General features: G+C 44.2%; 1 protein-coding gene across 3 annotated transcripts in view; it reads left to right on the top strand.

Annotated features, from left to right (window-relative positions):
* Positions 1-3,300: 3,300 nt before the first annotated feature.
* The window catches only part of SPPL3 (signal peptide peptidase like 3), a 125,917-nt gene continuing 108,060 nt past the window's right edge, over positions 3,301-21,157 (top strand). Inside the window, exon 1 of one of the 3 annotated variants that reach the window (XM_033955250.1) lies at positions 3,301-3,757. In XM_033955250.1, coding sequence (XP_033811141.1) covers positions 3,720-3,757 — 38 coding nt within the window. In that variant the 5' untranslated portion in view covers positions 3,301-3,719. Of the gene's footprint in view, positions 3,758-3,839; positions 3,863-3,963; positions 4,086-21,157 lie in introns of those variants that run through there. The other 2 variants (XM_033955252.1, XM_033955249.1) reach the window with 2 other exon arrangements.

The following is a 21,157-nucleotide window of genomic DNA, read 5'->3' as shown; positions in this document are numbered from 1 at the left end:
GCTGTTCCTACTAGTGCTTATTGGGGGGAGAGGTGCTGTTGCTACTGCTGCTCATTGAGGGGGGGGGGAAGGAAAAGTGCTATTGCTATTAGGAAACAAGAAGGGTGAGGTGCTGCTGTTTGTTGGAGGGGAGAGGAGCTGCTGGACCTGGGAGGTCGGAGGGATAGGTGCTGCTGCACTGGGAGCAGGGGAGGTGAGAGAGACAGGTACTGCTGGACCTTGGAAATGGAAGGAAGAGGTGCTGCTGGACTTGGGTGATAGGGAGAGATGGGAGGGTAAGGTACTGCTGTACTGAGGGCAGGGGAGGTGAGAAGAAGTGCTGATGGGTTGGGGGCAACGGAGGGAGAAGGAGAGGTGTTGATGGACTTAAGAGTAGAAGAGGGAAAAGTGCTTTTGGATTGGGTAGAGGGCAGTGGAAAAGGAGAGCAAATGAGAGAGAGAGAGAAAGAGAGAGAATGGATCAGGGGAAGGTGGGACACTGGATTCAGTGAGGTAGAGATACTGTTTGCAGGGGGAAAGCAAGGCATAGAGAAGGAAACATTCAAGCCATAGAGTTGGGGGTGTAAGCAGAAGAGAGGTGATGCACAGAAGTGATAAGACATGGATGGAGGATAGGGACAGACACTCCATCCAACATTACAATGTTGGATGGAGGGGATGGGGACACAGAAGGGCAATACTGATCACAGGGGAACAAAAGGACAAAGACATTGGGCTCATTTTACGAAGGTGTGCTAGTGTTTTTAGCACACGCACCGGATTAGTGCGTGCTAGCTGAAAAACTACCGCCTGCTCAAGAGGAGGCGGTAGCGACTAGTGCGTGGGGAAGTTTAGCGCATGTATTCCGCGTGTTAAGGTCCTAATGCGCCTTCATAAAAGGAGCCCATAGAGATTAGATGCTGGACAGAATAGATAGGAATGCAAGAGAAGATGGAAGGTGGACATGGACAGAGAAATATGTCAGATGGACAGGACATGCTGCAAAGACAAAAGAAAAAAATGGAGAAAAACCAAAAAGACACTGCAACCAAAGCAAATGGATAAATAATATACTCAGACAACAAAAGTAGAAAAATTTCTTTCTGAATTCATTCATTGGAATGGTACTATGTAGAATCTTGTAGCAGTCCCATTGTTCTGGTTTCTCATTCAGGGGTGTCCAATGTCGGTCCTCGAGGGCCGCATTCCAGTCGGGTTTTCAGGATTTCCCCAATGAATATGCATGAGATCTATTTGCATGCACTGCTTTCAATGCATATTCATTGGGGAAATCCTGAAAACCCGACTGGATTGCGGCCCTCGAGGACCGACATTGGACACCCCTGCTTAGGTGTTATATTAGTGTTTTAAGACCTGATATAATATTTAAAGTGTTTTTTCCCCACACATAAGGTTGCTGCTCTTTGAGTCTTCGAAGTTATAATATGATAAGGTCCTCTTTTTTTTTTTGCACAAGTTTGTGCATAGTATTTTGCAGTAGACTCACCTGGCTAGTGGCAGAATTGTGTATCGGTCTTACTGAGGTGATATCAAAACATTTTAATACAGTTTGTGTAATATCAGTCAGAACTTTAGACACGTAGATTAGACTTTAGACTAGAAACTAGTATGTAGGTGTGTATGTCTGTAAGCCAGAGACCTGTATTTGCTATTCTTGCATGATGGCACAGTGCTTGTGCTACATGACAACCAAGCTTCCTCTGTATGTGCCAAACAGGTCCCTCCGCTCCCAGGATGAAATACGCCTCAAAAAATCCCAGTCATGCCCTGCAAACGGCCAATGTTCGTACTCCCACTTGATACCAACCCACTAGAATCAACTGCCCCCACAGATTAGATCCCTTGAAGGTTCCTCAACTTTAGGAAAGCAATAAAAACCTACCTTTTCACCTAACTACCCGTCCACAATAGATAGATTACAAAGAAATGCATATTGATACAAAATCCTCGGTTTATGTCACGTTAGGATAAAAATTTGTATTGAAATACCTTGCACTGTAACTATGGCAAATTGCAATTTGTAAACTGTATATTATGTATATTGGTATTAGATCTAAAAACAAGGACGAAGTGTGAGATAATAAAATTTGCGGACGACACCAAACTATTTAGTGGAGCTCGGACTAAAGAGGACTGCGAAGAATTGCAAAGGGACTTGGACAAACTAGGGGAATGGGCTGAGAGATGGCAGATGAAGTTCAATGTTGAGAAATGTAAAGTATTACATGTGGGAAACAGAAACCTGAGGTACAACTATATGATGTGAAGGATGTTATTAAATGAGGGTACCCAAGAAAGGGACTTGGGGGTAATGGTGGACATGACAATGAAGCCGACGGCACAGTGTGCAGCGGCCGCTAAGAAGGCAAACAGAATGCTAGGCATAATCAAGAAGGGTATTACAACCAGAACGAAAGAAGTTATCCTGCCATTGTATCGAGTGATGGTGCATCTGCATCTGGAGTACTGCGTCCAATATTGGTTGCCGTACCTTAAGAAGGACATGGCGTTACTCAAGAGGGTTCAGAGGAGAGCGACGCATCTGATAAAGGGCGTGGAAAACCTTTCATACGCTGAGAGATTGGAGAAACTGGGTCTCTTTTCCCTGGAGAAGAGGAGACTTAGAGGGGATATGATAGAGACTTATAAGATCATGAAGGGCATAGAGAGAGTAGAGAGGGACAGATTCTTCAAACTTTGGAATAATAAAAGAACAAGAGGGCATTCGGAAAAGTTGAAAGGGGACAGATTCAAAACGATGCTAGGAAGTTCTTCTTTACCCAACGTGTGGTGGACACCTTGAATGTGCTTCCAGAGGACGTAATAGGGCAGAGTACGGTACTGGGGTTCAAGAAAGGATTGGATAATTTCCTGCTGGAAAAGGGGATAGAGGGGTATAGATAGAGGATTACTGCACAGGTCCTGGACCTGTTGGGCCGCCACGTGAGCGGACTGCTGGGCACGATGGACTTCAGGTCTGACCCAGCAGAGGCATTGCTTATGTTCTTATGTTTAGTATGTGTCGAGTTAGGATAACCTTCCCCTCCCCCCAACAGTTTTACTTTAACTACGGCAAATTGTAACCTGTTAACTGGTATATTATATATGTTAACCTGTAAGACAATGAACATGTTCAGTATTTAGAGTGCTCAGAAGCACCTGCTGTTTTTTTATGCAGAAAATGAGGGCAGGATCACAGACCAATATATCACGAACCAAAGAACTACAGAAGGTAAAAAGAGAATGAGCATGCGCTGCGGTTGACGAGTCGTGCTCACGCTCGCTGAATGACGTTTGTGAGGCGCGCGTGCGCGTGGCGGTTGGCTTGCCGTGCTCATGCCCGCTGAAAGACGCTTGTGAGGGGCGCGCGCGCGTTTGCGACGCTGGGTCTCGCGCCGGAGCACAGACAGAGACAGGGTTGGTTCGGCCTCGCCTTTGAGTAGAAGCCACCCTACCGTGCAGCTCGAGCGGCTTGCCGCTTTGTTTCCCGTCATGCCGTGGCTGCTCCGGTGGTGCCGGAGAGCGGAGTGAGGGCTCTGGTTGTCTCATTCTGGAGGCAGAGTCGTGGGGAGGACGCCTTCTCTCACTGCTGGGGAGGCCGCGGCTCCTTGTTGTTCTCATAGTCGCCGCCATGTTGAGCTCGGAGCCGCAGAGTGGGCAGTGAAGCCGGGACACCGAGCGTCCGGAGCTCCGGAAACAGAGATTCCTGGACCTCGGCGATGCCAGTCGCAGCCATGGCTGAACAGACCTACTCCTGGTGAGTGTCCGTCCGCTCACACGCGGGTTACCGGGAGTTATGGGATGACACCTTTTAAAAGGCCTGGGATCATGGTTGTAGGTTGCAGCTGAGCCTCATGTCACGGTATGTTGCTGTCCGCTGTATGAAGAACACATTTCCTTTCTGTAGTGGGTCCAGAGCCATAAGAGATGACGTTTCTAAACGATGGGGGATGCTGAACCTAATGCGAGTACTCTTCCATGCTAAAGGACCTCTATCCTGATTCTGCTGTAGAATCTGGCAGGAGAAAGTGGCAGGGGCGATACAAACTGGAGAGCAAAACTAAATCTCGCTATGCTAGTGAGAGGTAATAGAGGAGCCTGGCTAAGATCTGCTTTCCAGTGTTTTTCCTTCACGCTGTATTGTCTTTGCTTTCCACTTTCTGGTTGTGTGTTTAAATCCGACAAGTCTGAGGTGACAGCAACATTGTTTGTTAAACGGGGTACTGAGTTTATGTGTAATAGTTGGACATGGGACTTTTATTTGTAGTGAAAAGTTTAGAAGCCTAAATTGGGATATTCCAGTGATAACAGAGTTAATTGGACCGTATATGCTGTGCTTTAACTGACTTTCTGGGTTTGCTTGAGTCATTCTGACTTTGATTTGTGAAGTTTATAGTTTTAATGTCAAGGGGAACCTGCTGAGCTAGTCCTGATTTTGTTCCATGTCCATGCCTGCATGGCGATATCATTCTGATTTTCCTATGGGAAAAAGACTGTACCTCCTTTAATATGATACGATAAAACCAGGATTGGATTAGCTTGTCCCCACTGACATTGAGTTATACAGTACTATAATACAGTAAGGTCAAGAACATAAGAATAGCCTTACTGGGTCAGACCAATGGTTCATCAAGCCCAGTAGCCCATTCTCATGGTGGCCAATCCAGGTCACTAATACCTGGTCAAAACCCAAGGAGTAGCAATATTCTATGCTACTGGTTCAGGGCAAGCAGTGGCTTCCCCCATGTCTTTCTCAATAACAGACTATGAACTTTTCCTTCAGGAACGTGTCCAAACCTTTCTTAAAACCAGCTACACTATCCGCACTTACCACAACCTCTGCAATGCGTTCCAGAGCTTAACTATTCTCCGAATGAAAAAAATTTCCTCCTTTTGTTTTTTTTTTAAGAAGTTTTTATTAATTTTTGAGAAATACAGACAATACAATAACAGCAAACAAGAACAACATAGGGAAACAGTCAGGTCTTTTGTGTTATTCCCTCCTATTGGTTTTAAAAGTATTTCCCTGTAACTTAGTGTCCCCTAGTCTTTGTAATTTTTGATGGAATGAAAAATCAATCCACTTGTACCCATTCTATTCCTCTCAGTATTTTGTAGACCTAAATCATATCTCTCCTCAGCCGTCTCTTTTCCAAACTGTACAGAGTAATTATTAATCACTAATAATAAAACCTTAAAGTGCATGCGCACTCCTACCTGCGTGATCCATAACTCTGTGGCCGGCAGAGAAATGTTAAAGCATGTGGCGCATGCACGTTCGGAGCATGCGCACATTCGGAGCGTGCGCGCATGACGGTTTACTGTGTGCTTGTTGCCCAAAAACAAAACAAAACCCCCCAAAAAAAGTAAGTGGGAGAAGGGGCACGATAAACAGACAGGCAGTGGGCAGGGACATTGACAGACAGAAATAGAGGAGGGCTTTGAAAAGGAGGGCAGACGCGAAAGAAGAGCAGCAGTGGTTCGTGCCAGTGGGCCAGAAGAGACCAGGAAGCCGGGATGGAGGAAGGGTAGGAATGGCGGTTTAGGAGCAGGTATTAGGGAGCAGGGAAGAGGGGCTGCTGAGCAGAGGGGAGATAAAATGAAGGGAGAAGGGCTGCTGCTTGACAGGGGGAGAAGTGAAGGGGTGCTGCTGGACAGGGGGGGAAGGTAAAACAAAGGAAGAAGGGCTGCTGATGGACAGGGGGAGCAGTGAAGGGGTGCTTGTTGACAGGGGGGAGGTAAAAGGAAGGTAGAAGGGCTACTGCTGGACAGGGGGAGCAGGGAAGGGGGTGTTGCTGGACACGGAGGAGGTTAAAGGAAGGGAAAAGAGCTACTGCTGGACAGGGGGAGCAGGCAAGGGGTGGTGGTGGACAGCCGAGGAAAGAGAGAGCCAGAAAGAAAGACAGACAGACAGAAAGCGGCAAGGAGAGAGAAAGAAAGACAGACGCACACATCTATTCTAGCACCCGTTAATGTAACGGGCTTAAAGACTAGTACTATATAACAAGCTAATAAACATGTCAAGAAGTTTTGGTGACATTATCTATATTTACAAGACTGACAACTCTGTGCTAGATATTTACTTGAGATAACTTGGTACAGTATGGCCCCCATATCTACGGTTCACCATAGCCTGAGCTCTGAGCACTCCCCTATGCTGTACCCCACCGTACTCACAGCCCCCCAGCCTACCTCCTCAAATCTTTACTGGCAGCAAGCAGCGTCTCCTGCTTGCACCAGCCTTAGCTCCCTCCTTCTGATGTAACTTCAAATGTGACATGAGAAAGAGGGAGCTCAGGTTTGTGCGAACAGCAGGTAGGAGATTCTTGCTATTGGTGAAGATTTGAGGAGGTATGCTGAGGGGTCTGTGGCCAGGGTGGGGTAGAGTATGGGGGGAGCGCTTGGTGCTCAGGCCATGGTAAACCACGGATAATTGTTACAGCATTCACTATTATCTGCAGTAGGACTTGGAACCTATTACCTGCGGCTAAGGGGGCCCTACTGTATACTGTATTATGATGGAACTCATCCCAAAATAATTTGCTGTGCACATACCATAAAAAGCAATGAATCTTGCTTTTAAGTCATGGTATGTTGGTTCTGAGATCAATCTCTAATTTTACTACTGATGCAGTTACTATCTTAATTCTATTTTGCCAAATACTGCTGCTTCTAAAGTACAAGGAATGTGGTATGTTAGACCAGTGTTCTTCAACCTTTTGACACCTATGGACCGGCGGAAATAAAATAATTATTTTGTGGACCAGCACCGGTCCGTGGACCGGCAGTTGAAGAACACTGGGCTAAGTCGTGCCCATCTCCACTCAATCTCTGCCCCAGATCCCGCCTCCATAATAGTACTAATTATAACACTATTTTTTCCATTCATTTTTCATATATACACACAATATAATTGTATTAACAACACATAATGCTTTTTAACATTCATTCCTACCAGAAAATAGATAACCCCATGCAAATGCAAGACCAAAAACTAAAAGTACTAATATTTACAAACAAACCCTAAGATGCAAGACTCTGCAAGCAGTACAACCCCAGAGGAAAAGAAACAAATGCATTTCTTCCTGAACAGACAAATCAATCACTAAATAAAAAAAATAAAAGCATTTCCCCTACCGTTGTTGTCTCTCTCCCTCCATGTGCCTTGCCTTCTGGTCTGCTCCCCGATGTTATCTTTGTGCCGGTCCACTGTGTGAACAACATAGCGTCTTCAGGCCAGCTCCCTGAGTGCTGCATTGCACAAAGCTGTGGGCAGCGGTTCCTCACGCGCGTCCTGCGCCTCATCTGGAAGCCTTCCCTCTGACATTGCAATGTCAGAGAGAAGGCTTCTGGTTCAGGCGCAGGCTGTGTGTATAGGAGCCTTTTCCCACGGTTTTGTGTACTGCAGCACTCAGGGAGCCGGCCCAAAGACGCTGCGTTGATCGCACCGTGGACCGGTGGCTGAAGAACGCTGTCTTGGGCAGGGCTGTGGAGTCGGTAGATAAATGTTCCGACTCTGACTCCTCAGTTTTTTGTACTTCTGACTCCGACTCCAGGTACCCGAAATTTACTCCAACTCCGACTCCTCAACTCCAACTCCACAGTACTGGTTAATTTTCAGATCGTTAAAATGGAATGTCAAGTTGAGAGCAATGAGCATTTTCGACACCACCTTCTTTTTGCTTTTAATCAAGGTTTTAAGGCTGCAGAAGCTGCTCGCAACATTTGTGCTGTGTATATAGTGGGTGCTATAGCTGAAAGATCGCTCGTGATTGGTATGCCCAGTTCAAAAATGGAGTCGGTAGATAAATGTTCTGACTCCGACTCCTCAGTTTTTTGTACTTCTGACTCCGACTCCAGGTACCCAAAATTTCCTCCGACTCCAACTCCACAGCCCTGGTCTTGGGCCCGATGGACATGTCCTGTGGACCGGTGGTTGAAGAACACTGTGTTAGACAACTTAGATGTTGCCTTTTGGAAATTTTATTCCAGTTTTCCTATTTTATTTGTTAAATTTATAACCTACCTAACAAAGTAATATTGAAGGTGATAACGTAAAGATTTATTATAAAATCCCAGATGCAATCATTAAAATATCAGCTTCCCTCTTTTTAACAATCCAGGGATGTAAACTTTCTTACTAGCCACTTTCATCATTCTCAAGCATGCTTAAACAACCCTTTTTCAAACATTGTAAAAGCCTAAAATATCAGTTCTCAGCCTTTCTTCTGTTACTTGTGACACAACTAATAGACCACAATTGACAGATGATGTTCCATATGCATGATATTCTGAAAACTAAAACCCATAACTGAACACACAAAAAAAAATCCTAAATATTGCCATTGTTAAAATGATGCAAGGCAAATAGAAAGTATTCTTAAATAAAATTTGTTTTATAAACTGTTGTTGAATGATTAATTTTATTTTTTCCAAAGAAAATAAAGTGAAAAGATTAATCGGTGAGAAATCTGGGACTGAAATGTTCCATATAGTTTTTTGATATGAGGTTTTCAAAATAAAATCACAGGCTCTCTGCTCTTTATAATAAGACTCCTGACACCTTACCACTCTTCCCATTCCCTTCGTTATTCCCAACAACAGATCACATACCCATAACTTGATTTTTTTCTGTTGTCTGTCCCATGCTATGGAACTCATTACCTCCTCATTTGTGTCATCAGACTTCTTTACAAAACTGACCTTAAAACCTTTACCTTTGAGGATGCTTTTCTTCATGTCTGGTTTCAAGGGGCCCGCAGAATGACTTAGAAATTTCCCTTACCTCTTTCTTTGCTGATCCCCTTTTTTCTGATTTTTCCTGTCAATTTTTGTAGTTCCAATCTCTTCCCACCTGTCTACTGTCATACTCGCTTTTACTCCCTTATCTTTCTCTCTTATACTATTAGAATTTTAAGCCGCTTGGTTATCTCCTCAATGTGCGGGATAACAAGTTCTAAATAAACTTGGAAACTTGAAATAGTAGGCAAATTCACGTTAAACTTCAAGAAACCTTTATGCAGTCTAGAGTCTATACAGTAACGATTCAAACAGAACCCTCTAACGGGAAGAAAAACATTGCAAACAAAGAATAATCCCCCCTGCCCCAAAAATAGAAGGGTGGGGGGGAGAGACAGCTCAAACAACACTGCACTAAAGCAAATGATTGTGATAAAGGAAAGCCCTCAGTCACACAGCTTGCACAGGGGAATAACCCCTGAAGCTCCAGCTGTCACAAGTATAAACCCAATGAAAGGTATTAACTGTGAAACATCCCTGGGCTAACCTTATGTGAATTAAATGTGATAAACCATGCGCTTAATCGGAGTACCATGTGAAGAGAGTAGAGCACTGTCATTTTTCTCGCGAGATCAGCAGCTCGGGGGCAGGATTCCATGCTTGCATTGATCATCTTAGGATGAGTGACCTGTAATCACATTTGAAGTTTGCGATTATCCCTTGTTTTTTGAGTGGATCCACAGATGCTGGCCTGTTGTGTGTCCTTTGCCCTGGGTTGCTGGTTCTTCCTTCACTTGTGACTGGTGGAGGCTACAGCAGACATTTCTGTCCTTTTCCCTTGCTCTTGGTAAGGGCAGTCTACCATACACAGATCTAGCATTAGTGTTTTCCACAGTGCACTTTCTTCTCTCATGGACTTGTGAGTTGCCTTCTTGGACAGTCTAGTACCTTCTTTGGGCCTTATTTTGTCTTCATATCCTTTCGCTGGCTAGGCTTTGGGTGCCATTCATCTGGACAGGGATGTTCTTTGGCTCTTAGTGATATGAGTTCTCCAATGGCCCTTCTATTGTTTTTTTTCTCGGGGAATGTCAGGTTTCTTGGCCTGGTATCTCTGTCTTTATACATTCTGTTCAGTGTCCCACCCTACTAAGTACTGCTTTGCTACATCCCACTCGTCTCTGGATTCATCTGCTGATGATGACAAGGAAGGAAAAATTATGTTCTTACCTGATAATTTTCTTTCCTTTAGTCACAGGAGATGAATCCAGAAGTCCACCCGTTCTGTGAATTCTGTTTTGCCCTGATTCCATAGAAATAGCCCTGTTTGCACACACGACGTGGATTCAACACTGGAGGAGGGAGTTCTGTGCCAATAGGACTGTTCGGCTGATACTACTGTTTTGTCATGAGGAATACTGGAGTCAACTTTGTGTTCTCTATCTCCACCTGTTGATAGGTGGACACAACCCACTTGCCTCTGGATTCATCTGCTGTGACAAAAGGAACGTAAACTATCATTTAAGAACATCATTTTTCTTTTTTACAGACACTCATTCTTGCTGGTATAATCTTCATATTTACAGCCAGATGAAGGTTTCAATTTTTGAAAAATAACATTTTAAGATTAGTTTAATAGTTATCTAAAAGTCCTGATTTAGTTATACTATTAGAAATACATAGATAAATGATTATAAATCAAAACCCTATAACAAGAGTTTTTTGGGAAACCAGTCAATTGAAGATCACCAACCTCCAGCAGAGAAACCAGCAAGTAGTACAGGAGATGTTACCAATGGACAAAAGCTAACAATATAGAATTATGTCTAAAACCTGTCACTTTTCTTTTTCATTTATCATTGATGGTGTTAGTTTAGTTATCTGTTGAGAAATAAAGACCTGGGTGGTGTTCTTGGTTTTTCATTGTTAGTTGGAATCATTTGAAGAAAGTTATTCAGGTCATCTTTTACAAATTGAGATGAGTGAGATGTATACGTGATTACTTCTCAGCTCCCAATTTTGGGTTGTAATCCTGAGTATTGTTATCCATACTTTGATAATCACAATGCTTTTTCTTGGGACTTCTCGATGAGTTTTAAAGGCTTTGGGGACTTCTCGATGAGTTTTAAAGGCTTTGCAGGTTGCATCTGCATGTTTGGTGACTGGATTCTTAAAATATGACCACATTACTCCTTTTCTGTTTAATCTTCACTGGTGGCCAGTCAAGTGGAGAATTAAATATAAAATTCTTTGTTCAACGTTTTGAACTTTTTGGTTGTTCCATTGTTGCACTGTGAGGTTAGAAGAATATAGATCATCAAATTTCTTTATATTCATTACCTCTGAAATGTGGGTACTGAGGAGCATGGGTTTTATTTTAAAAAATCTTTTAAAATAGGTTGAGGGGTGGTAGACTCGAGCAATGAAAGGAAATCCTTCTTTACGGAAAGGGTGGCAGATGCCTGGAATGCGCTCCTGAGAGAGGTGGTGGAGATGAAAACGGTGATGGAGTTCAAAAAAGCGTGGGATGAACACAGAGGATTTAGAATCAGAAAATAATAGTAAATATTGAAGAACTAAGACCAGTACTGGGCAGACTTGCATGGTCTGTATCTGTATATGGCCGTTTGGTGAAGGATGGGCTGGGATGGCGTAGATCAGACATGTCAAACTCTGTCCCGCGGGTCAAATCTGGCCCGGGGTGCATTAAAAGTTGACCTGCCAGACATTTACTTTTTTTGCTTTAATTTGGCCCACTGACACGAACCGCTGCTGCTGCTCTGACGTACGGCATCGTGTCTGCCTTCATCTGGTCTCCTCTTCCTCTTCAAAGCAGCCTGCTGAGGATTGCCGGCCTGCTGTAGCAAACCTCGCAGGCCGCTGTCAACCTCGGTAGCATGTTCCCTCTGACGCGATACTGTACGTCAAGAGGGGCGGGACCGCGGCAGAGGGAACGTGCTACTGAGGTCGACAGCGGCCTATGAGGTTCACTATAACCGGCCAGCGATCCTCAGCAGGCTGCTTTGAAGAGGAGACCAGGAAGCCAGGAGGAAGGAACAGCAGGCCCAATCAGAAGGTGAGACCAGGAAGAAGGGGTAAAGAACCATGAAGTTAATTTACCACTACTGAGTATTGATAATAAAATTTGCAGGAGAATCAAGGGCCAGATCCTGATGCCAAACATTGGTTATGGGAGCAACAAGAAAAACAAACACGTTTGCCATCAGTATTCCACACGTTTCTGGTGCACATCAGGGAGTTTGAGGTGCTCATGATGAGTAACAGGTCCTGTTGCGCAGAAATTGCCTATAGTGTTTATTCCAAGAACCACAAGAGCATTGTAGAGAGGACAACTTGCAATAAAGACTGCAAATCTCAATGCCAAACTTTAGAGTGAAGAGAATGAGTGGATGTTATAAAGAACATTCCAGGCTAGGTCCTCCACTGGAACAGATGCCTTTAGCAGCAGAGGAGATGGAAGGGAAGGGAGAAGGGGTGGGGATGAAGTAAAACAGAGGTGAGGGAGAGAGATGGTGAACAATGGGTTGGAGGGAGGGAAGGAACAGAAAGGGAGAGAAGTTGGACACAAGGAATGGTGTGGAGGGGGGATAGAGATACTGAATAGGAAGGTAGTTGGAAAGAGAATGTGAGAGATGGTGAACCCTGGGGTGGTGGGGAAATAGGGAGAGATGGATAAAAGGGTAGTTGAGAAAAGGAGAGATGGTGGATCTGGGGATTGTGGGGTCCATTGCTGCAGCTGCGTGGATGGAGATGAAAAAAAGGAAAGATGTCAGACTTCCGGGGAAGGGAAGAGAAACGGAAGGGGAGGACAGAGATGGAAGATGGATGGTTAGCACCGAGAATGAAGAAAACGACAAATAGGCAAGAGACCCTGGCAAGTGAGTTATCAGAAGACAACCAGAGCCTGGGACCAACAAAAGGTAGAAAAAATAATTTTATTTTCTGTTTTGTGATTGCAATATGTCGGATTTCAAATGTGTATCCTGCCAGAGCTGGTGTTAGATAGCGAGCGTGAACTAGGACCTAAATGAGAGAGGAAGTCTTTTTTATTTATTTTGTTTATACCACAGAGCCAGCATGGGGTTGGAGATATAACCCTATATTTCTACTAATACTAAGCCTTACACATTTAGGGGTCCTTTTATTAAGGTACGCATTTAGCGCGTGCTAAATTAGTTATCGTACCTTAATAAAAGGACCTCTAAGTATCTTAATTAAAAATTTGGCCCGTGTCTTAGCTTTTTTTCCAGATTTCAGCCCCTTATGTGATTGAGTTTGACACCCTTGGTGTAGATGGACTGGAGTGAGCTTTGACGGGACTTCAGTAGTTGGAACCTAAGAACAGTACCAGGCAGAGCTTTGGATTCTTGCCCAGAAATAGCTAAGAAGAAGAAAAAGAAAAATCCAACAAATTTTTAGATTGAATCAGGTTGGGCAGACTGGATGGACCATTCGGGTCGTTATCTGCCGTCATCTACTATGTTACTATGTATGGTAAGGTGATTATGGGGCAATTTTAGGTTTTACAGGGTATTTAAACTTTGATGAACAGATGGTATGATGTACTATACTATTGAGTCAGTGCTGATATAAGCTGCAAAGAATTGTCAGATTGTGTGACAAAAGTTTTTAAATAAACTTAAAGCAATTTCTTGTTCATCTACATACATAATCTATCCCACCAGGTGCTGGCTAGCTATCATCCTAATGTGCCATCTTACATAATTTCCAAAGCATCTAAGAATACACCTTAATTGTACAGGATGGTAGAGCAGGACTAAAGGAAATGAACAGATATGACTAAATTTCACTTTCCTTAACCTTTAACAATCCTATATTTCATTCTGTAACTCAAGAAATGGAAGTACTTTTGACGCTATCATACTGCTGTAGTTCTGAATAAATTTAAGGCTCACATAGATGCTTACTTAAGGCATAAAAGGTTTCACTAAAGAAGCCGAGGCATTTCCTCACAGCGCTAGACCTCAAGGAAGCGTATCTACATATTCCCTAGTATGGGGACTCAGCCTACTTCTCTGGATTGGTCTAGCACAGCAGTCTCAAACTCAAACCCTTTGCAGGGCCACAGAAAAAAATAGTTAATGTCTTATTAAAGAAATAACAACTTTCAATGAGGTAAAACTCGTTATAGTTTATAAATCTTTCCTTAATTGCTTCTGATAATTTCAGCTATACACAGCTGAAATCAATGAATCAATGCAACATGCAGAAAGATGCAGGAAAGCGCTTGTGTGAAGTTACAGCAGTGAGATGGGCAACATTCCAGAACAATGGTAACATATTAAGGGCCTCAAAATAGTACCTGGCGGGCCACATGTGGCCCCCGGGCCTCAAGTTTGAGACCACTGGTCTAGTAGGACTCAAGAAGAGGAAATTAGCAGGTATGAATACATTTCACCACCTAGCCCACTAAAGCTAGATGCCTTGTTGCTCTCAAAGTGTATCAGGAGTTTTGATGTGAGGGACAATCTAGAGACTAAATTGTTAATTGTAAGGAGGTGAATACACTCATTGTGTAGCTGAAAGAACGACATTCAGAACATGCTATAGAACACTAGTTTCTCTATCTTTGGCTTGACTAGAGGTTGGGAGCACTTTTACATAAAGCAGCCAGAAATAGCTGCATGACGCCAAAGCCATAATTGAAGTCTGTTTTGCTCCCGCCATGCTGGGAGTTCCCAAGTGTGGTCCTGAAATTTAGAAACTGTTTTTGGGTATTCATTTATCTCACTGTATAATAGAGAAGCATGTAGAGGAAGGGTTGAAGATTAAAGACACAGTCTAAAATTTATAATCATTCATCACTTTGCCAAATAATCACATGAACAAAAGATAGTCTCTGCATTTTGTGCATTAGCATGCCTATGGTGTTTGTAAGAGAAAAGGATAATTTTACATATCCAGCTTTAATTTAAACATTACCATAATGATAAATGGGTCATTCCACATGTCCACGCTCAGCCTCCTCCAAATTGAATTTCTTGTACAACCCTACTCTATTCCATATTGCATACTTTCGCTCCTCTGGACTGCCCTCCAATTCCTCAGTTGTCTTCCTACAAGCGAGACAGTAGGAGCTTGTATTACCTGCTCGTGTTTCTTTTCCTTAAATTCAGTCTTTTTTGATGAATTTCAGGTCATTCTTCAAGCTTCGCCAAGTCTTTCTTCATGTTATTTACACCATCCTGGATGTCTACTCTATTGCAGATTTTGGTATCATCCACAAAGAGGCAAATCTTACCTAACAACCCTGCAGCAATTTATAATAATAAAACGCTAAGCGCGCATGCGCACTCGCGCTGCGTGTTCCCTGTTCTGTCGGGATGTGGCGGCACGAGTGCGCATGCGCGCCAGACAAGCCTCCCTGCTCTCCACCTCACGCAATACGGCCCTACCGGCCGAAGTTTCTTTAGACGCTGCAGCGGCTCCTCTCATAAGCCCAGGCCCCGCTCCCTCTCACGGCGCTGGCGGCAGCTGCCGGGAGGAGGGCTCCGAGCCACTGAAGACTGTCCCTGATCAGCTTACCTGAAACGGTCCCTGACTCACAGACTGAGCTACCGCTATCGGCGGCCATGGGTGAACATGTTATTTTGTTATTTGGGCGAGGGGTATGTGTGTTGGTGGTGGATTTGGTAGCCCTTTGTGGATATTCAGTGGTTTGGAGTTCCTTCTTCCTCTCTCCCCCTGCCGATGGACAGACATGCAGCTGACTGTGAATGAGTATGTGGAATGCTTGGTTGGGTGAAGTATGGACTTTTTCATCTTGGGCCGGGGGGTGGTTTCCTGGGGGGGGACAGCGGGGACGGGGAGCTGGGGGCCCTGCTCATATCATTAGTGACTCCGTCGCTCCATCTCCCTAGGTGGGATGGGGCGAGAGTTGGTATTGGGGAGTAAGGGGGGGGGGTTGGGTTGGCGGTGGGGGGAGTGGGTTGGGTTTTGGGGAGCTGGTGGGTTTAGGGTAGGGGGGTGGAATTGTCATCCTTCAGTCATTTTGGGTGTTGTTTGCTGGGTTCTTCTACAGAGTTCCAAGTTTATTAAGTATTTGATTAATCGCTTATTCCAATTTCTAAGCGATGTACAAAATATTAAAATATTAAATTACAGTAATCGAAGGGAAACAAACTATATAAATGTGACTGACGCGACAAACAAGATACAAAAGGAATGGGATGGGAAGGAAATACAAATTTAAAAATAGTAAAGAAGACATGTAGGGAAAAACAATAGGGAAGAGGAGAGCAGTGCAGTGCGCATCAGAGAGCTTAAAAGCCAGGGTACAATTGAAGCGCCTGATCTAATCCAAATTTCAGGTTTGTAGACCAAATTTAATTTTATTAGTTGTCGAATGCATCTTTAAAAAGAAAGCATTTTAGCTTGCTCTTGAATCTATCCAAATTAAGTTCTTCTCGCACATGAATTGGAAGTAAGTTCCACATTTGGGGAGCAGTAACGGAAAAAATAGATTGCTGCCGGGTGTTTATAGTTTTAAGAGAAGGAACAATCAAGGGGCCAGGGAGAGAGGGAAAGGGGGCTGTTTTAGGAGGAGGGGTGTGCTAAAAAAAGCAGCCAAGGAGAGAGAGAGAAAGAAAGACAGACACATATCTATTCTAGCACCCATTAATGTAACGGGCTTAAAGACTAGTATCGTCTATAAAAATGTTAAAAAGAATAGGACCCTGGGTGGGTGGGAGTTCTTGGAGCATTTTCTATGGAACTGGCAGTTCTGATCTTGTGGTTTGGTTTTGAAAGTGCATTCTCTGTATTGTGGTTTATTGTTCTCTTTGTATGCTTTTAGCACGCTGTTCTGTTTTGTATGGTTTTTGTTGGAACTGAATAAAGATGAATATAAAAAAAATAAAAGAATAGACCCAAGAACAGAATCTTGTGGCACACCACTGGTAACATCCCTTTCCTCAGAGCAATCTCCATCGATCACTACCCTCTGTCGCCTTCCACTCAACCAGTTCTTGATCCAGCCCGTCTCTTTGGGACCCATCCTAAGGACACTCAGCTTATTTGTTAGACATCTTTGTGGAACACTGTTAAAGGCTTTGCACAAATCTAAATACTCCACATCTAGCACACATCCTCTATCCAGTTCTCTGTTCACCCAGTCAAAGAAATTGATCATATTTATCTGACAAGACCTACCTCTAGTGAATCCATGTTGCCTTTGATCATATATTCTACAGGATTCCAGAAACTTCACCATTCTCTCTTTTAAAAGTGTTTCTATTAATTTGCTTACCACAGAAGTCAGACTTAATGGCCTAATTCCCTACTTCTTCTTTACTTCCACTTTTGTGGAGAGAGACCACATCCACCCTTCTCCAGTCCTCTGGTACCACTCCTGACTCCAGACTCTTTGAAAAGGTCAGCAGAACCACCAGAACTTCCCTAAGTTCCTTCAGCACCCTCAGATGTACACCATTAATTGAGGATCATCGTTGTATCAGGTTATTTCAGGAAAAAATTATTAACTGTTCTAGCAGTTTTGACTACAAGAACTGATGATTCTTGATGGACACTAATATATGGCAAATTTTGAGGATTTAGTGTGTGGATGTGAAGGTTCCCCTGTATGTTTTTGCTTGTGGATATGGTTATTTAAGAAGGTTTTATAGCTTATAGTTTTTGTATGGTAACAAACATAATGAAAATATTTTTTTTATACACTTGTTAGAAGAATAACTTCTCTGTATAGTGTACCGAATAGTTATTGAAGCTATTGATTAGTATATAAACCCCATTTATCTATAAGGGATTAATGAATATGCATGAGAGAGATTTGCATGCCTACTATCTACTTTATAGGCAAATCTCTCATATGCATATTCATTAGGGATATCTTGAAAACCCAACTAGCTGAGGGTCCCCCAGAACCACTGCTCTAGGGTTTAGCCCCGACTGATCACCTCAAGGACTCCTCATGGCTGAGATGGGACAACTTGCCCCCTGTCTGCTGGTGGGGGTTGCAACCTGTTGGTCTGGTGTCTGGACTGGTCTAGTGGGACTCAAGAAAAGGAAATGATAATAGTATGAATAAATTTCACCTTAGCCTAAATGGCTATGAAAATTGACCTTCCCATAACTGATATTATCCCAGGACAAGCAGGCAGGTATTCTCACATATGGGTGACGTCATCGACGGAGCCCGGATGCGGACGCCTCACAAGCAGACTTGCTTGAAGAATCTCGAAGTTTTGAGTCGCCCACACCAAGCATGCGCGAATGCCTTCCCAACCAGCACAGGGCGCGTCTCCTCAGTTCTCAGTTTTCTGCGGAGCCGAGAAGTCCGTCTTTGACTCTCTGCGTTTAATTTCGTTCACTTTGTGCCTTCTCTCAACCGCGGTTTGTGTTTTTTTCTTCACGAATCGCTGTTTTATTTTATTTCTTTTATTTTAGTTTAAAAAAAATTTTTTTTCTTCTTCCCGTTTGTTTTCCGGGACAGGCCGCTCGGCAGCAGCCTTAGGGCTTCGACTTTGCGGCGGCTATTTTTCCGTCTATGTCCCGGCCTGCTACAGGCTTTAAGAGGTGTAGCAAGTGTCAGCGTGCGATCTCTCTCAAGGACCCTGTCTCAAGTGCCTTGGGCCGAAACATCATCCTAGGTCGTGCCTGCCTTGCCAAACACTTCAGCCTCGTGCATTCAAGCGTCGTTGCATTCTAGTGGACAAGCTTTTCGAGATGGAGTCTCCTACTAATCCCTCGACTTCGAAAGCGTCTTCGGCCTCGACTTCCATCGAGGCTCCTTCTGCACCTACTGCTTCCACCTCGAGCCTCATCAGACTTTCGTCATTTGCAGCGGCTCTTGCTTAGACGTCATCTGTATCTTCCCCTGTTTCCTCAGGTCAGATAGCTCAGCAGTCAGTTCCACCGGTGGTGATTAAAGTGTCCAAGACTTCTAAGTCGAAACACACTCACACTACCTCGAAGGAACCTCCAGCCAAAGCAGGTGGTCCGGTTTCAGACGTGGATCCATCCTTGCCGGCTTCTTTCCAGCCATGTTAGAAAAGCAGTTTATTCAATTCCTTACTAATATGGGGCCTAAACTGCTTCCTCTTATCCAGCCTGGGCATTCAGCAGACTCCCGCGAGGTCGAGCCGCTTCCTTTGTGCCAGTCTGAACTTTCACACTCTTTGCAGGGAGCAGAGTCTCTGCGAGTGACTGGTCTGCCATCCAAACACGAAAAGCAAGGAGCAGATTCTTTGCGAGTGCCTCGACGAGAATCTTCACACTCTAAAAAAGGAGCAGAGTCTTTGAGAGTGCATCGAGGTTCCTCCACCAAGCCTCTGGAGCTTCGATCTACAGCCTCTAGCCCTATTCATACATCGGCATCGGCTGCCTACGTCTCCGAGGCAAAATCTCCTCGATCCTCAAGATTTGGTTTCAGACACAGTTCTCACCGACATTCGAGGCCTTCATCGAGGCATCCTTCCAGGCATCGTTCTTCTCAGGACAGACCATCTTCCTCGAAGCCTCGATCTACTTCAACCTCAACCAAACCACCGACTCTTCGTTCGAGGTCTCCGAAGCCAGACCTCGAGGATGTTCCGGTCTCGATTGCCTTGTCCAAGTCACCAGGTTCCTTTGATGCCTTTTTCCATGCCGAAGCTGCTTCTTCGACCCAGGCTGCCTCGACGTCCTCGAGTCCTTCTCGAGGCAAAGCATTGGCAGATCAGCTATCTTTCTTGTCTTTCCTGCGACAGATGGCTGTAGACTCGGATGTTCAATTGGATACTGGCTCCAAATATTCTAAGGAGTATCTAGAAGTCATGCATCTTCCTCAACCTCCGGCAGTGTCTTAAGCTTCCACTTCATAAGCTTTTGAATTAGACTTTTGCTCGATGCATGGAAACACCTTTTTCCATACCAGCTGTTCCAGGAAAATCGGACTCTAGGTATAAAACTGTGCATCGCAAAGGGTTTGACAACTCACAGTTATCTCATCAATCCTTGCTTGTTGAATCTTCCTTGAAGAGATCCCATCCTTCCAAGGTCTATGCCACAGTTCCTACTGGAAGGGAGGGGAAATCTATGGACAATTTGGATGTCGCATCTACCAGAATGCTATGATGTCCTCTAAAGTCCTCAATTATAATTTTTATTTCATCACTTACTTTGAATTTCTTCTTTCTCTTCTACCAAAGTTTTTGGCTTATTTGGATAACCAAATGCATTTTGAGTTTCAACAAGTCATTGCTTCTTTTTCTCAATTACGTCTGCATCTCCTCCAATCATCTTATGATGCCTTCGAGTTGTCTGCCCGAGTGGCTGCTTGCTCTGTAGCTATGCGTCGTCTTACCTGGCTTCGTACCATTGACATGGACTCTAACCTTCAAGACTGCTTAGCTAACATTCCTTGTGAGGGTAACGACCTCTTTGATGAATCCATCGAGGCAGCCACCAAGAAATTATCTGACCATGAAAAATCATTTGCTTCTATAGTCAGACCTAAACCAAAGCCAGCTCCTGCCAAGCCTGCACGCCCTGCTGTTATCTATCAAAGGTGTTTTGCTCCAAAGCTGGCTCCTTATACTCGCCCTCCTCTGAAAAAACAACAACCTCAGAAGCAACAGAAACCCCAACCTTCTGCTGCACCTAAGGCTTCTCAGCCTTTTTGACTGTTTAAAGCAGAGCATAACCTCCACCGTTCTGTCTCTGTTTCCTTTTCCCCCTATAGGAGGTCGTCTCCATCATTTTTACAACCGATGGACAATAATTACATCCGACCTCTGGGTGCTTACCATCATCAGGGAAGGATACTCTATTCATTTCACTCAGATTTCACCAGAGCTTCTTCCAAGAGAGTATCCTTCCAATCCATCCCAGACCGCCCTTCTTCTTCAGGAAGCTCAAGCTCTGCTTCGTCTCCATGCCATTGAACCAGTTCCCTTGGAACAGCAGAATAGGGGGTTTTACTCCTGTTTCTTCCTTGTACCAAAGAAGACGGTGATCTGCGACCCATTCTGGATCTCAGGGCTCTCAACAAATTCCTAGTCAAAGAAAAGTTTCGAATGTTGTCCCTGGCATCCCTTTATCCTTTTCTCGAGCAGAACGATTGGTTAGGCTCTCTGGATCTCAAGGAGGCCTACACTCGTATCCCCATTCATCCGGCCTCCCGTCAATACCTCAGATTTCGGGTGGGGAATCTGCACTATCAATACAGAGTACTACCCTTCGGCCTGGCCTCGTCTCCCAGAGTGTTCACCAAGTGCATGGTAGTGGTAGCAGCAGCTCTAAGGAAACATGGTCTTCAGGTATTTCCCTATCTCAACGACTGGCTCATCAAAGATTCCACATCTCAAGGGGTTATTGTAGTGACCCAACGGACTACCTTGTTCCTACAAAGTTTGGGTTTCAAAATCAACTTTCCCAAATC

The sequence above is a fragment of the Geotrypetes seraphini genome, chromosome 8 (assembly GCF_902459505.1).
Source record: "Geotrypetes seraphini chromosome 8, aGeoSer1.1, whole genome shotgun sequence".
Lineage (NCBI taxonomy): Eukaryota > Metazoa > Chordata > Amphibia > Gymnophiona > Dermophiidae > Geotrypetes > Geotrypetes seraphini.
The sequence above is the reverse complement of the archived record's forward strand: the minus strand, read 5'-3'. Positions and strand labels throughout refer to the sequence as shown.